This window comes from Ranitomeya imitator, chromosome 3, assembly GCF_032444005.1.
Source record: "Ranitomeya imitator isolate aRanImi1 chromosome 3, aRanImi1.pri, whole genome shotgun sequence".
Classification (NCBI taxonomy): Eukaryota; Metazoa; Chordata; class Amphibia; order Anura; family Dendrobatidae; genus Ranitomeya; species Ranitomeya imitator.
In genome coordinates this window covers 246,279,432-246,296,538 of record NC_091284.1, presented here as the reverse complement: position 1 = coordinate 246,296,538, position 17,107 = coordinate 246,279,432, and the positions used below count along the sequence as shown (strand labels likewise).

At 41.8% G+C, this 17,107-nt stretch overlaps 1 protein-coding gene across 1 annotated transcript in view; it reads left to right on the top strand.

Annotated features, from left to right (window-relative positions):
• The first annotated feature begins 5,601 nt into the window (after positions 1 to 5,601).
• The window catches only part of KCNC4 (potassium voltage-gated channel subfamily C member 4), a 108,443-nt gene continuing 96,937 nt past the window's right edge, over positions 5,602 to 17,107 (top strand). The window contains exons 1-2 of the mRNA XM_069756317.1: positions 5,602 to 7,179; positions 12,683 to 13,613. Coding sequence (XP_069612418.1) covers positions 6,571 to 7,179; positions 12,683 to 13,613 — 1,540 coding nt within the window. The 5' untranslated portion in view covers positions 5,602 to 6,570. The remainder of the gene's footprint in view (positions 7,180 to 12,682; positions 13,614 to 17,107) is intronic.

Below are 17,107 nucleotides of genomic sequence, written 5' to 3'. Positions count from 1 at the left end.
AATCAGCGCAGAAAATTCCACAGGCAAATCTGCAACGTAATGTTGATGAAAAATGATGTCCTTTACAATAGATAGTAGAAACCAAAAGTGAATTCAGCATCGCCATATGCTACATACAATCAAGCATAATAAATAAATAAAATAACATGAAATATAAAAGTACAAACATGTTTGCATAATAACCTGGATATGACTTTTGGCCACCTACAAATCACCTGCAAGGATACAGAGAGAAGGGTATTAAAAAAATAAAGGACTTAAGACACAGTAGTATGTTTTAAACATGTCAATGTACTGTAAGTATCTCTGATGCTGGGCGCCCTCCATGTAAGGCTATGTGCACACGTTCAGGAATTCATGCAGAAAATTCCTGTGGAAATCCGGACATTTCTGCCAGATTTCCGCGTGAAATCCGCATGCGTTTTTTTGCGCATTTTTTGCACGGTTTTGGCGCGGTTTTGATGCAGTTTTTGCGTGTTTTTTGCGCGGTTTTTCCCAGACATTTCCCAATGCATTAGACAGTGGGAAATCCGCGAAAAAAACGCAATATTAATGAACAGGTTCATTATTTTTCCACAATGCGTTTTTCATGCGCAAAAACGCACATCATGTGCACAGAAATTGCGGATTCCATTATAAATGATGGGATGCTTAATGTATGCAGATTATTTGCGGTTTTATAGCACTTTTATAGCGCAAAAACGCTAAAAAACCGGAAATAATCTGCAATGTGTGCACATAGCCTAAAGGAAACATAAGCTGTTGAGTTTTAAAGAGCATTCAGAATAGAATACACTTACTTGTATTCACTGAAGAAGAGAGATGAAGAAGAGAGATGCTTTCTGTATGGAGAATGGATATGAGCGCACATGTCAATCATCTGCCCAACAGAGGATTATTAGGATTATTTACAAGGAGGCAGAACAAATTATATGCATTAATGAGTCGGTGTTACGAGGCTGGGTAATTCCAGGGTTTGCACCATCCATCTTATCTAGAGAGACTAATGCAATGTCAAAGACAGAGGTCTGGGACGTGATACACAACTGTGACCTTGTCATTTAATGTTTTGATGATTATTATATGAAAGAGGTTAACTAATCAAAATATTCTACTTACCAGGCCTCTCATCCAAGATCCAATACAGTTACATGCAAGATTTAATTACACACTGGAAAATAGATTCAAATATTTATCCTCACTTTACATATATATCTAATATATAAAGCTGAATGTGTGTGTATGTATGTGTATGTATATGTGTGTATGTCCGGTATTGGCTTCTGCACCGTCGCAGCTACAGCCACAAAATTTTGCACAGTCACACGTCTGCACCCCGAGAGCTTCATAAGCTATGTTGTGAGGCGAAATTTTAACCCCGCGCGTTCCAATTCACCAAACAATTTTGCCCCTATCTACATAATGGGGGAAAAGTGAAAGGAAAAGTGTTGGAGGCAAATTGACAGCTGCCAGATGTGAACAAGGGGGACTAAAGAGTGAGAGCGATGGTGCCAAAGAGTATATACCGTACATTTGCTAAGGTGGGGCCTCGACATGGGATACTCACCACACATGTGGATATGAACACACACACAAAATGCGCCACACACTACCACGTGCTTGAACACATATACCACCCTCAGCACACATTTCACCACACATACACCAACCTCGCCACATAAAAGTCGAAACACAAAAGTCGCCGCTCAAAACTCGCCACGTGCAAAACTCGCCACATGCAAAACTAGGCTCACGCAAGACTCGCCACACGTGCAAAACTCACCTCATTGAAAACTCGCCACACGCAAAACTTGCACACGCGGAAAAATTGCCACAAGCACAAAAGTTGCAACACATGCAAAAGTTGCCTCACACAAAACTTGCACATACTCAAAATGCACCACACACAAAACTCGCCACATGCACAACTCGCCATGTGCAAAACTTGCTGCACACAACTTGCTGCACTAACCTGTCACATGCAACTCGACACACAAAAAGTTGCTACACGCATGTCGCCACACAAAACTCATCTCACAAAAGTCGCTACATGCATGTCGCCACATGCAACACAACACACACAACTTGACACATGAAACTCGCCCTAAAACACACACAAGTCTGGTATTATCCTTCAAAAATAAAAATCTGATTAATAAGCAAACTACAAGAGCAACAAATGTACCATATAGAAAATACAGCAGCTGTCAGTCACATGACCTGTCTATTATGTGTATGTGTGAGCTAATATATACTGCCAGGGGGAGGGCTTCCTGTTGGCTGGGGATTTATCAAGCTGCCAATTTAGCTTACAAATACTGAGGTAAAAATACTGACCAAATAACGTGTGAACGCGGTCTAATACAGGAGGAGATGACACACAGATATATACTATATACAGGAGAGATGACACACAGGTATATACTATATACAGGAGGAGATGACACACAGGCATATACTATATACAGGAGGAGATGACACACAGGTATATACTATATACAGGAGGAGATGACATACAGTTATATACTATATACAGGAGGAGATGACATACAGGTATATACTATATACAGGAGGACATGACACACTGGTATATACTATATACAGGGGAGATGACATACAGGTACATACTATATACAGGGGAGATGAAACACAGGTATATACTATATACAGGGGAGATGACACACAGGTATATACTATATACAGGGGAGAAGACACACAGGTATATACTATATACAGTAGGAGATGACACAGTTATATACTATATACAGGAGGAGATGACATACAGCTATATACTATATACAGAAGATGACACATGGGTATATACTATATACAGGAGAGATGACACACAGGTATATACTATATACAGGAGGAGATGACACAGGTATATACTATATACAGGAGGAGATGACACAGGTATATACTATATACAGGAGCAGATGACCTACAGGTATATACTATATACAGGAGGAGATGACACACACGTATATACTATATATTATATACAAGAGATGACACACAGGTATATACTATATAGAGGAGGAGATGACACACTGGTATATACTATATACAGGGGAGATGACATACAGGTACATACTATATACAGGGGAGATGACACACAGGTATATACTATATACAGGGGAGATGACACACAGGTATATACTATATACAGGGGAGATGACACACAGGTATATACTATATACAGGAGGAGATGACACACAGGTATATACTATATACAGGAGGAGATGACATACAGGTATATACTATATACAGAAGATGACACACTGGTATATACTATATACAGGGGAGATGACATACAGGTACATACTATATACAGGGGAGATGACACACAGGTATATACTATATACAGGGGAGATGACACACAGGTATATACTATATACAGGGGAGATGACACACAGGTATATACTATATACAGGAGGAGATGACACACAGTTATATACTATATACAGGAGGAGATGACATACAGGTATATACTATATACAGGAGATGACACACTGTATATACTATATACAGGGGAGATGACATACAGGTACATACTATATACAGGGAGATGACACACAGGTATATATTATATACAGGAGGAGATGACACAGGTATATACTATATACGGGGGAGATGACACACATATATACTATACACAGGAGGAGATGACACACAGATATATACTATATGCAGGAACAGATGACACACAGGTATATACTATATACAGGAGGAGATGACACACAGGTATATACTATATACAGGAGGAGATGACACACAGGTATATACTATATACAGGGGAGATGACATACAGGTATATACTATATACAGGAGGAGATGACACAGGCATATACTATATACGGGGGAGATGACACACATATATACTATACACAGGAGGAGATGACACACAGATACATACTATATGCAGGAGCAGATGACACACAGGTATATACTATATACAGGAGGAGATGACACACAGGTATATACTATATACAGGAGGAGATGACACACAGGTATATACTATATACAGGAGGAGATGACACACAGGTATATACTATATACAGGAGGAGATGACACACAGGCATATACTATATACAGGAGGAGATGACTTACAGGTATATACTATATACAGGAGGAGATGACACACGTATATACTATATACAGGAGGAGATGACATACAGGTATATACTATATAAAAGAGATGACACATAGGTATATAGAGGAGGAGATGACATACAGCAGGTATATACTATATACAGGGGAGATGACATACAGGTATATACTATATACAGGAGATGACATACACGTATATACTATATATAGGAAGAGATGACATACGGGTATATAGTATATACAGAAGAGATTACATACAGGTATATACTATATACAGGAGGAGATGACACATAGGTATATACAATATACAGGAGGAGATGACATACAGCAGGTATATACTATTTACAGGGGAGATGACATACAGGTATATACTATATACAGGAGATGACATACAGGTGTATACTATATATAAGGGAGATGACAAACATGTATATACTGAGAGGAAAATGAGAGGTGTGTGGTGAAAATGAAAAGGTGCGAGTGCAAAATGAGAGGAGTGAGGGAAAATAGTGGAGTGATCGGAAAATGACAGATGTGAGGTCGAAATGACAAGTGTTAGGGAGGAATGAGAGGAGTGAGGGGGGAAATAAGAGGAGTGAGGGGGAAAATGAGAGGTGTAAGGGAGAAAATGAGAGATGTGAGGGGGAAAATGAGAGGTGTGATGGGAAAATAAGAGAAGTGAGGTGCTATAACTAACCACAGATATTTACTATGCCCAGGCAATGCCGGGCTCTTCAGCTAGTATATATATATATTTATAAAAAAAATAATAAAAAATAAAAAAATACATGTGATGTTTTTACGTGAATGCAATATATATATATGTGTATATATTGCATATAATGTTTTTATATATATATAAAAAATACAGCAGCACTCTGTAAGAGCTAAGATGTATGCAAAGATTGATCACATGAAATGTGAACTGCATTACTGCTATATAGAATATGCATATAAAAATGAAGGTACATTGTGCATAAATTGGCTAGTTCATGAGAGCCATGTCCAGACGTCCTTCATTGATGGGACCCTAATCTAATATGATGCCTCTACCAGGCTAAAACCCTACAAATGTAATGTGCAGGTATAATCTAGCATTAATCCCAAACAGCCTTAGGCTGATGTGATGGGAGGAGTGCAGAGAGAATATATATATATATATATATATATATATATATATATATATATATATGTAACTTCCATACTTGTTTTCTTGTCCTGCACTCTCCTCACACTAAGTGCATCTCTCCCTATACACTGCACCAATGCTCCCTGCTCTTCTCCTCAGGAGACCATGGTGTAGACTTCTTACCATCCAACCAGGACTCACGTTAAACTTCAGTCTCCTCTTTAAAAGCTTTACTAATGAATACAGGCCACTTTATCATAACAACAATTCATCGATTTGCAGGATCTGCCTGCTCTTGCAGAATTCCTGGGGTCCTCCCACAGGTTGTGTTTCTATAAATGACAGCCAGCAATCCTGGAAGCACAGGAGAAGCTGCTGCCTGGGTGAAAGGGTTACAGAGACAAGAGTCTGCCTCCACCTGCTGGATCCGGACAAGCAGCTCCTCTCTTTATTAGCTCCCTGCTCAGATTACCCAGGAAGGGTGACATTGGAAGAGGGACATCATCTGCTGCTCCTCAGGTGATGGCATGAAACGCCCAAGGGTCTCTGCTGGTGACAAACTTCAGCTAGATGATAGATCCATCATGGAATAGAGGACTTGGGAGATGGTGGACATCAGGCAGCAGGAGAACCTTCATTACTTAGGGCAGAAGACCAATTGTTGATCCAGCAGCAGCAGCAGCGTCAAGGAAACGTGTTCTTCTCAGCTCAGCAACTTCCATCCTGCTCTCTACCTAGGAAGAAGGGGCCTACGCTCTGCCTGGGAGGAAAGGTCTTAATATGTGTGTGGGAAGGGATCAGAAGAACACAGCTGGCTTAAGGTGTAGAAGATAAAGCTCCCATTGTGGCATTCATCCAGGTGGAGGAGCTCCTGCTGCAGAAGGTCCAGCATTGTCTTAGGACAGGTGAATAATAGCAATAATGGTACTGGAACAGGTGGAGCAGCATCACTGGGAGACAATTGTATTATTCCAGGTGGAGCAGCAGAGTCAATAATTGTCTTAACCTTGCAGCCCCGTGAACAAGTCGTGGCACGGGTGCAGCACCAGGGGTCCAGGACAGGGCACCACCACCTCCTCACCCACAAGGTGCCCGATGCATCCTGTGTTTGTTTTCAGTCGTGCCCATGATTGCTGAGCCAATTCTCCAATTGCTGTAGACAATTCCTCCTCATCATCATCCCAGTCACTCCCATCCCCAGCGCCCTGCTCTCTGCAGCTCTCTCCTCCTCTCTCCGTCACCTGTTGGAAGATCCGTGCTGTCTCATATCCCCAGACAGTCTCTCTGGAAACCCCTGAGACTGTCTAAAGGGGTCTTACCAGGAGAAATCTATGATTAGTTCGGTGTGTGTCTCATCTTACCGTGGACGAAAGTCTGGGAACAAACCTCCCTCCAAAACATGTCTGAAGGAGGAGATGGCAAAGGGGGAAGACTCTGGCAAGATCACCATCAATGTGGGGGGCACTCGCCATGAGACCTATAAGAGCACCCTGAGGACGCTGCCTGGCACCCGCCTGGCATGGCTGGCAGACCCTGACACCTCTAGTCAGTTGGATCTTGACACCCAACAAACCGAGTTCTTCTTTGATAGGCACCCAGGGATCTTCTCCTATGTCCTCAACTACTACCGCACAGGGAAGCTGCACTGCCCGGCGGACATCTGTGGTCCTCTCTTTGAGGAGGAGTTGGCATTTTGGGGCATCGATGAGACAGATGTGGAGCCCTGTTGTTGGATGACATACAGACAGCACCGGGAAGCAGAGGAGGCTTTAGATATCTTTGAAAATGTAGAAGCAGATGATGGTGATGAAGAAAAGGACTCCACACCCGAACTACTTTGTATAGAGGAGAGGCCAGACAGGTCCAGGGGTAGCTGGAAGAGATGGATGTCCAAGATGTGGGCACTGTTTGAGGACCCCTACTCCTCTAGAGCTGCCAGGGTAAGTTTGGGGCTTTGCTCTCTTCTTGATCACCCTCCTTAAGATCTTAGAGAGCAATGCTACAACCCAAAGTAATGTAATGATGAGATTTTGATTTTAGTTCAGTCCCATTAATATTTTTATGTTAAAAAAGCAACATTTTGTTGATACCTGGACCTGCCCCCAAGGACTTTGATTCTTTCACTCTTGGCTTTTACTGACCATAAATGTAGCACTTCATGATTAATAAATAATCCAACTCTTTGTATCCACAAGATTATAGCAAAATATTTACGACAGTTCAAACCTATGAAAACAAACCTGCCTGTGAGGCTCTGTTCACATCCGAATGGGAGGCGCTTCTTGGAGCCTCCATCACAGGGTTTAGCCTAAGTTCACACTATGCGTTTTTGCTACTTTTTTATGCTAATTTTCAGCTGTGTTTTCCAGTACCAGCTATCTCTATGAGATTTCAGAAATCTGATGCACACACATTGGTTTTTTATCATTAGGATTTTGTGCTTTGCATAGCATTTTGGACATAGAGTATGTCACCTCTTTTAGCATTTTTCAGCGTTTTTCACCCATTGACTTGAATGGGTGCTGAAAAAACGCACCAAAAAGGCAGGTATCAGGTTTTGCTATGTTTTTTTGTGCCAAAACCTTATTCTCTGGAATAGGACTTTGTTTGTTTAATACTAAACTTTATCAGCATGCAGAAGAGATAAATCTAGCATGCCAAAAGTGCCCCCAAAAACTCATCAAATAATGCAAGGTAAACATGCTTCTTTCCTGTCAAGAACTCAAGTTTTGCTGTAGAAAAAAATCTCTGAAAAAACGCCTAGTGTGAACTTACCCTTAGCCAGAAATGCCATACAAAATTGTGCAGCTCCTTGCTCTATTTTTTTCTGGCAAAATGCTGAGTCATATGACCTTGTGGAGACCATTGTCGTCACTGGAATCTGTTGCGGTACAGCACTGCTTTTAATAAATTTTTTCTGCCCCTATGAGAGTGCAGAACAACAGAATTAGGCTGGTTTCACATTTGCGTAGGGCAGAGCTGCGGGGAGCTGCGTAGTTCCTTTGTTAAGCCCTGCCCGCTGCCGCACCTCTTCCATTCAGCTCCACCTATGTCGGCATGCGTCCTGCGTACCTATCTTTATCATTGGATATGCAGGCCATGTGAATGTATGTGGATGCCTCGCATGCGTCGTTTTGATGCTGTGCCGTACTGCGTCGAACGCAACATGTTTCATTTGGTTGTGGTTGGCGCAGCATCAAAACGATGCATGTGGAGGCATCAGCATACATTCACATGGCAAAGATAAGTACGCAGGACGCATGCTGACGTAGGCGGAGCTGAATGGAAGAGGTGTGGCAGTGGGCGGGGCTTACCAGACGAACTACGCAGCCCTCCGCAAAGCCCTCGTCCGCAAATGTGAAACCAGCCTTACAATGTTGACTAGCTGCCACAGACCAGTAATGTGCCTCACAGTGATATCTTGCTTCTACCAGACACATTGCCACTTACATCAGAATAGATTTGGACATATGACAAACTATTAATCTTAATTAGTGGATCTTTATTTTTTTTACCATAGAAATACATATTTTTTTGCTCTTCATGAAATATTGCTATTTCCATGGCCAGCATATCTTATGTTTTTTGGTGTTCTGTACCAAAGAATTGAACAGCCAGAACTCTTTTTTATTAGAAGCTCCAATGTTACAGTAAGCTAGAAGATGAGAGTCTTTTACCTGGGGAAAACATACATCTCACTGCCCTGGCCCGATATCTCAATAGACTGGCTAATGCAATGTGGCTTGTTGCCACCACTCGCACTCTGCAGCAAGGGCACATGCTTAGTCTGTCACCTGCAAAACTTGATTAAAACTACTAGTACAGTCCTATACGGGACTTGGCTCTTATGAAAGTAATATCTGCAGAATAGATTTCACTTCTTTAATTGTACAGAAAAATGTTTTTATTTCATATGCAAATGAGCCAACCTTGGTGCACCCTTGGTGTGGCCAAGAGCTCAGTGTACCATTCCATCCCCTCAATCAACAAGCCATGCACCTAACCTTAGATAGTTGGACAGCGTACACTACACAGTAGAAGCCCATCAAGGACAGACAGGCACAGAATCTGTACAAATGTGCTTCCATCTCTCTCTCCTGTCTGTGGTGGCCGCTCATTGCTGTGTGATTCTGTGTTGCATGACACATAGAGTCATACAGTCACTATGTGTCCATTTGTTCAGCTCCTGCAGTGTCAGTGCACACGTATAGTGTTGGGATTCAAGTCAGGCATCGCACACTCGGGCTAGCCAATTTTGTCATTCAATGTAATGGAAGGTGTGAGGATAGGATGGTGCACTGAGCCCTCGGCCACCTGAAGGGTGCGTCAATGATCCCTCATTTGCATATGCAGTAAAAACGTTATTCTTTACAACTAAAGAAGTAAAATCTGTTCTGTGGGTACAAAGTTTAAAGGAGTCTCCGATAGGACTATATGCAGTTAGGTCCATATATATTTGGACAGAGACAAGATTTTTCTAATTTTGGTTATAGACATTACCACAATGAATTTTATACAAAACAATTCAGATGCAGTTGAAGTTCAGACTTTCAGCTTTCATTTGAGGTTATCCACATTAAAATTGGATGAAGGGTTTAGGAGTTTCAGCTCCTTAACATGTGCCACCCTGTTTTTAAAGGGACCAAAAGTAATTGGACAATTGACTCCAAGGCTATTTCATGGACAGGTGTGGGCAATCCCTTCGTTATGTCATTCTCAATTAAGCAGATAAAAGGCCTGGAGTTGATTTGAGGTGTGGTGCTTGCATTTGGAAGGTTTTACTGTGAAGTAAACAGCGGTCAAAGGTGCTCTCCATGCAGGTGAAACAAGCCATCCTTAAGCTGCGAAAACAGGAAAAACCCATCTGAGAAATTGCTACAATATTAGGAGTGGCAAAATCTACAGTTTGGTACATCCTGAGAAAGAAAGAAAGCACTGGTGAACTCATCAATGCAAAAAGGCCTGGGCACCCACGGAAGACAACAGTGGTGGATGATCGCAGAATAATCTCCATGGTGAAGAGAAACCCCTTCACAACAGCCAACCAAGTGAACAACACTCTCCAGGAGGTCGGCGTATCAATATCCAAATCTACCATAAAGAGAAGACTGCATGAAAGTAAATACAGAGGGTTCACTGCACGGTGCAAGCCACTCATAAGCATCAAGAAGAAAAAGGCTAGACTGGACTTTGCTAAAAAACATCTGAAAAAGCCAGCACAGTTCTGGAAGAACATTCTTTGGACAGATGAAACCAAGATCAACCTCTACCAGATTGATGGAAAGATTAAAGTATGGCGAAGGCGTGGTACAGCTCATGATCCAAAGCATACCACATCATCTGTAAAACACGGCGGAGGCAGTGTGATGGCTTGGGCATGCATGTCTGCCAGTGGCACTGGGTCACTAGTGTTTATTGATGATGTGACACAGGACAGAAGCAGCCGAATGAATTCTGAGGTATTCAGAGACATACTGTGTGCTCAGATCCAGCCAAATGCAGCAAAACTGATTGGTTGTCGCTTCATACTACAGGTGGACAATGACCCAAAACATAAAGCCAAAGTAACCCAGGAGTTTATTAAAGCAAAGAAGTGGAATATTCTTGAATGGCCAAGTCAGTCACTGATCTCAACCCAATTGAGCATGCATTTCACTTGTTAAAAACTAAACTTCAGACAGAAAGGCCCACAAACAAACAGCAACTGAAAACCACTGCAGTGAAGGCCTGGCAGAGCATCAAAAAGGAGGAAACAAAGCGTCTTGTGATGTCCATGAGTTCAAGACTTCAGGCAGTCATTGCCAACAAAGGGTTTTCAACCAAGTACTAGAAATTAACATTTTATTTAAAAATATTTAATCTGTCTAATTACTTTTGGTCCCTTTAAAAACAGGGTGGCACATGTTAAGGAGCTGAAACTCCTAAACCTTTCATCCAATTTTAATGTGGATACCCTCAAATGAAAGCTGAAAGTCTGAACTTCAACTACATCTTCAACAACATTTTATTTAAAATTCATTGTAGAAAAATGTTGTCTCTGTCCAAATATATATGGACCTAACTGTAAGTAGTTTTAAACAAGGTTTAGGCTTTCTCTTAGGCTACTTTCACACTAGCGTCGGTACGGGGCCGTCGCCATGCGTCGGCCCGACGTACCGACACAAACTGCGAAAAAAAAGAACAGCAGTTTTACAACGCATCCACTGCCCCATTGTAAAGTCCGGGGAGGAGGTGGTGGAGTTCCGGCCGCGCTTGCGCGGTTGGAAATGGTGGACTCGACGCACCAAAAAAGTTACATAGAACTTTTTTAGTGCCGACGGTCCGCCAAAACACGACGCATCCGTCGCACGACGGATGCGACGTGTGGCGATATGTCGCAATGCGTCGCTAATGAAAGTCTATGGAGAAAAAACGCATCCTGCGGGCAACTTTGCAGGATGCGTTTTTACTCCAAAACAAGGCATTGCGACGTATGTCAAAAAACACTAGTGTGAAAGTAGCCTTAGTCTCCCTTTAACCGTCGGAGTAGCTGGGAGTGAGTTTGTGCCCTAGATCCTCGGGGTGAGCCCCAGGTGCTAAGTGCCATTGTTTGCAGTAGGCAACTTTGCCAAGTCATGAGTTAACTGAGAGTCATCAATATACACCATGAGTTAATTGGTCAGTCGGAGTCACATAGCCCTTTCATGACCCTTTGACATGTGCGGCACCGTAGGGCCGTACATGTGATCCTAGATAAGAGGGAAGCAATGTTTAGCGTAGTGTACATCCAGAGATTTTGGAAACTGTTGTTTGGAGAGCAAAAGCCAAACATAAACTTTGGGATGTTTCAGATGTCCATGATAATCGGTCCGATGTCAGATAGCAATGCACAGACAAGCCGCACATCTCCTGAGTCTGACCCAGGCATGACAGCATCAAAGAAATATATGAAGCTGGGACGCTTGGGTCAGGACTCAGGAGACCATTTATCAGGGACATTTGAAAGAGCCCTTATTATTATTATTATTATTAGTACATCTTAGAAAACATCTTGTTTTAATATCCAGATGGTAGCAGATTCTCTTTAGCAAACGTTTCCATAAAAAAATCTCAAAAACATTTCTAACTTTCCATACCAAGAACATAGAATGGATGAGTTGACCTGAAAAGCAAATAGTCCTGATGTTCTTCTTACGTAGACAAAAACATTGAAACAGACTCTGGGAATCTGTCTTTACTACTGGCTGAATGCCCAGCAGTCTGAATGGCCTAAGTGACTGCTATGGAAATAGGCGGACTAAACCTGCAAATTAGGAATAGTTCACTTTAGGACATGTAAATAGGACACATGGCTTACTGATACCTCATGCAGACAGGTCTATGTTCCATATATACGGTACGTTTTACATAATTTGAATTTGTGCAAATGGGAAATCTGTGCTTCTCCTTTCATTTCTCTTGCAGGTAGTGGCATTTATTTCACTTTTCTTCATCCTGATGTCCATCACCACTTTCTGCTTGGAGACCCATGAGGCTTTCATTGTGGACATAAATGTAACAGAACTGATAATTGTGGGAAATATGACACAGATCATAGTGGTAAAGGAGGTGGAAACAGAACCCATTTTGACATACATAGAAGGGGTTTGTGTTTTTTGGTTCACACTTGAATTCATTGTCCGAATTACTTGTTGCCCAGATAAGTTGGTCTTTGTGAAGAACCTCCTGAACATTATAGACTTTGTGGCCATCTTGCCATTTTACATCGAGGTGGGCCTCAGTGGTTTATCGTCCAAAGCTGCACGAGATGTTCTGGGCTTCCTACGTGTTGTACGCTTTGTCCGGATTTTACGTATATTCAAACTGACAAGACATTTCGTTGGACTGCGAGTTTTAGGGCACACTCTTCGTGCCAGTACAAATGAGTTTCTGCTTCTAATCATCTTCTTAGCTCTAGGGGTCCTAATTTTTGCCACTATGATCTATTATGCAGAACGAATAGGTGCAAGTGCATCAGACCCAACTGGAAGCAACCATACGCATTTCAAGAACATTCCCATAGGATTCTGGTGGGCCGTGGTAACCATGACAACACTTGGGTATGGGGACATGTATCCACAGACTTGGTCTGGCATGCTAGTGGGGGCTTTATGTGCCCTGGCTGGTGTGCTTACCATTGCAATGCCTGTTCCAGTCATTGTGAATAATTTTGGAATGTATTATTCTCTTGCTATGGCCAAACAAAAGCTTCCTAAGAAGAAAAAGAAACATGTTCCTAAACCTATGCAGCTGGACTCTCCAGTTACTGCTAAATCTGAAGACACATCACATCGTAACAGCACTCAAAGTGAATCCTGCCCATTGGCTGGAGAGGATGTCATGGAAAAGAGGACAGGTAAGATGCACAACAGACATGTGCGATGATACAATGAATGGCTAGCTGGAAGAATGTTCATTAGACTTGGTTTTGGCTGTTTCTGAATCTCCATTGACTATGAAATTAGTTTTCCCTATGATCCATACTCAGGAATACCATGCTTATTGGCATTACTGTAATTGAAAGATTTAGTGCTTAAAGTGGGCTCTTACTAAAAGTGGTTTGGCTCGTTACTGTACCTTTAAAGGAGTTTTATGGGAATGCAGTGTCCATGGCCTACCCTTCACGACCCCAAACACATTAGATAAAAGTAATCCAAACTTGCCGATTTCAGTGGAATTGTGCAACTCTCTAAAATGTATAGGGGTCTCCAAAGTCTACCCCAACAGATGATGTTGAAGCAGAGAAGGATCTAATCTATTGAATTTCAATGGCACACCATTTTGGTTGGCACAAAGATAAGCCATAGTCACAGACTTCCGCTCACGTCACCTCAACAGAGCGGCAGTTTCTCGTGTTGCTAACTGGGTGGGACTACTGGTGTTATGCTGATTGAAAGTCGGCTCCCCACTGCCTAATTGGGTTGGAGCATCCGAACGTTTACTATGGCATTAAAGGGTATATATCACTTATAGTTTATATATTGTTAATTGTTGAGGGTCCAACTGCTGGGACCCGTACTTTTAGCCTGATAAGAATAGAACACAGTGCACATGCTTGACTGCTGATCAATTTATTCTCCTTGTGGGGTGCTGGCTGCTGCACTTATTTTTTGTCCAGCAAACCCATAGAGAATTAATGGAGCGCCAGTCAGGTGTCCAAACTGCTGTGTCATTTTCTAAAATGGATAAAAGTTATGTGTCGGGGATACAAATTCCCTGTTCTGCTGATTGGTGAGGGTCCTAGCAGTAAGAATCCCATGATCAGCAAGACGTAAATGGCCATTTACGTCAACCACATCCCTTTTGCAGCCTAAAATTTATACTAGGCAAAATTCAGACTGAATGACCGCTCGCTATTCACAGACACGCTGCAGAAATGGTTGTCAATCAAAGTGCCGGGGCATGCTTACAACTACCGATAACAGTATAGTGAGCAATGCTGCAAGCATTATTGAACCCACTCCAACTGAAAGCCAGCAGCTCCTGGGAGGAAATAAGTTCATTTTCTCCTAGTAGCAGCACTTTCAGTGGGGTGGCCTTGTAACACGCTCTACCTGCAGATTAACACTATATCTGCAGGTAAATAGTGTTTTATGAGGTGACAAGTTTCCTGATAGCTTCAAGCAGCAAAAATGGGTAAACATAAGCATTTGAGTGACTGTGATGGCTAGATGATTCTTGACATCTCCAAAACCAGAGCTCTTGTGGGGTATCTTTGGTTAGTGATGGCAAAAAGTGAGCCAAGAAAGGACAACTGGTGAACAAATTGTTGATGGGTTCATAAGCATCCAAGGATCACTGATGCACTTCTGATCCACATAGGCCCCACCTTACATCTTGTAGGACTTAAAGGACCGTCTATTAACATTTTTGACAGATATCACAGGACACATAAAACAGTCTTGTGAAATCCAGAGATGTACCTATCTATAGTGGGTGCAGGGGTTGCAGTCACACTCGAGCCCTTGAGATTAGGTAGGAAAAGAAAACGTCCCTTTGACTCATCAGAGATGACCAATACTATTAAAGACCTGTGATGAAAGCCCTGTTGGAGATGTTGCATTGTGACCCACAAGTGTCAAGATAGGCTGCTGGTGGAGTTCAGCTTTATTTTGACATATTAGATAGAATGGCTGTGGCAAAGGTTATGTCTAAACAGTGTTTGAATGAAAAATGTTAATGTTTATGGAAAGGATTTTCAATAGTGCTTGTAGCACAGCGTTAAATCCTCAGATCTGAATTATCGCTGAAGTAATCCTGTTCATTCCTTTAATCCCTTCTAGACTCATGATGTACTTTATTTAAGTTCTTGGGTTCCCATTTTTGATGCTTTCTTAGGAGGTGAGCTTGCATCATTCAGGACAGATGACAGATGGGTTACACAGCCAACATCTACCTCTAACAGCAGGGAACAGAGTTGAGCTCTTCCTGCTGCTGTTAACCTTTAAAATGTCATTGCCAATCTCTGATAGCAACCTTCAGGGGGGTGTTCTGCACTTTCTTCGGCCTCCACACGATGCCATCATAGGGTGCCATGGGAGCCAGGGGTCTGCTGGAGGACCTAGTGCCTGTCATAACGGTACTTCTGTGAAAACCAGCACATTGCTGGTCTTCACAGCAGATGTATTTTTTCCCTTATACTGCAATATTGTGGTATTGCTGTATACTGAATAGCAATGTAAGGCTCAGGTTCCCTAAGGAGAATAAAAGATAAAAAAAAATATTTAATCATTTTTTGAAAAAATCTTTTTTAATCACCTCCACATAAAAACCATATTTTGTATCTCCATTTCCATAGAAGTCTGATTGATCAAAATGTTAAATTAATTAACCAGATCAAGAAACGCTTTAATGAGAAAAAAAAAATTAAAAAATGCCAGATTTTCTGGAACAATTTCAAGGGTACCAACACTTGCGGCCATGACTGTATAGTAGCACAGCTACAAGTGATCGTGTAGCTGCAGGAGCAGGAAACTAGTTGTCAGAGATTTTCAGAGACCCCATATAGAAGACACATGTACAGTTAGGTCCATATATATTTGGACAGAGACAACATTTTTCTAATTTTGGTTATAGACATTACCACAATGAATTTTAAACAAAACAATTCAGATGCAGTTGAAGTTCAGACTTTCAGCTTTCATTTGAGGGTATCCACATTAAATTTGGGTGAAGGGTTTAAAAGTCTCAGCTCCTTAACATGTGCCACCCTATTTTTAAAGGGACCAAAAGTAATTGGACAATCGACTCCAAGGCTATTTCATGGACAGGTGTGGGCAATCCCTTCGTTATGTCATTCTCAATTAAGCAGATAAAAGGTCTGGAGTTGATTTGAGGTGTGGTGCTTGCATTTCGAAGGTTTTGCTGTGAAGTAAACATGTGGTCAAAGGAGCTCTCCATGCAGGTGAAACAAGCCATCCTTAAGCTGCGAAAAAAGAAAAAACCCATCCAAGAAATTGCTACAATATTAGGAGTGGCAAAATCTACAGTTTGGTACATCCTGAGAAAGAAAGAAAGCACTGTTAAACTCATCAATGCAAAAAGACCTGGGCGCCCACGTAAGACAACAGTGGTGGATGATCGCGGAATAATCTCCATGAAGAGAAACCCCTTCACAACAGCTAACCAAGTGAACAACACTCTCCAGGAGGTCGGCGTATCAATATCCAAATTTACCATAAAGAGAAAACTGCATGAAAGTAAATACAGAGGGTTCACTGCATGGTGCAAGCCATTCATAAGCATCAAGAATAAAACGGCTAGACTGGACTTTGCTAAAAAACATCTAAAAAAGCCAGCACAGTTCTGGAAGAACATTCTTTGGACAGATGAAACCAAGATCAACCTCTG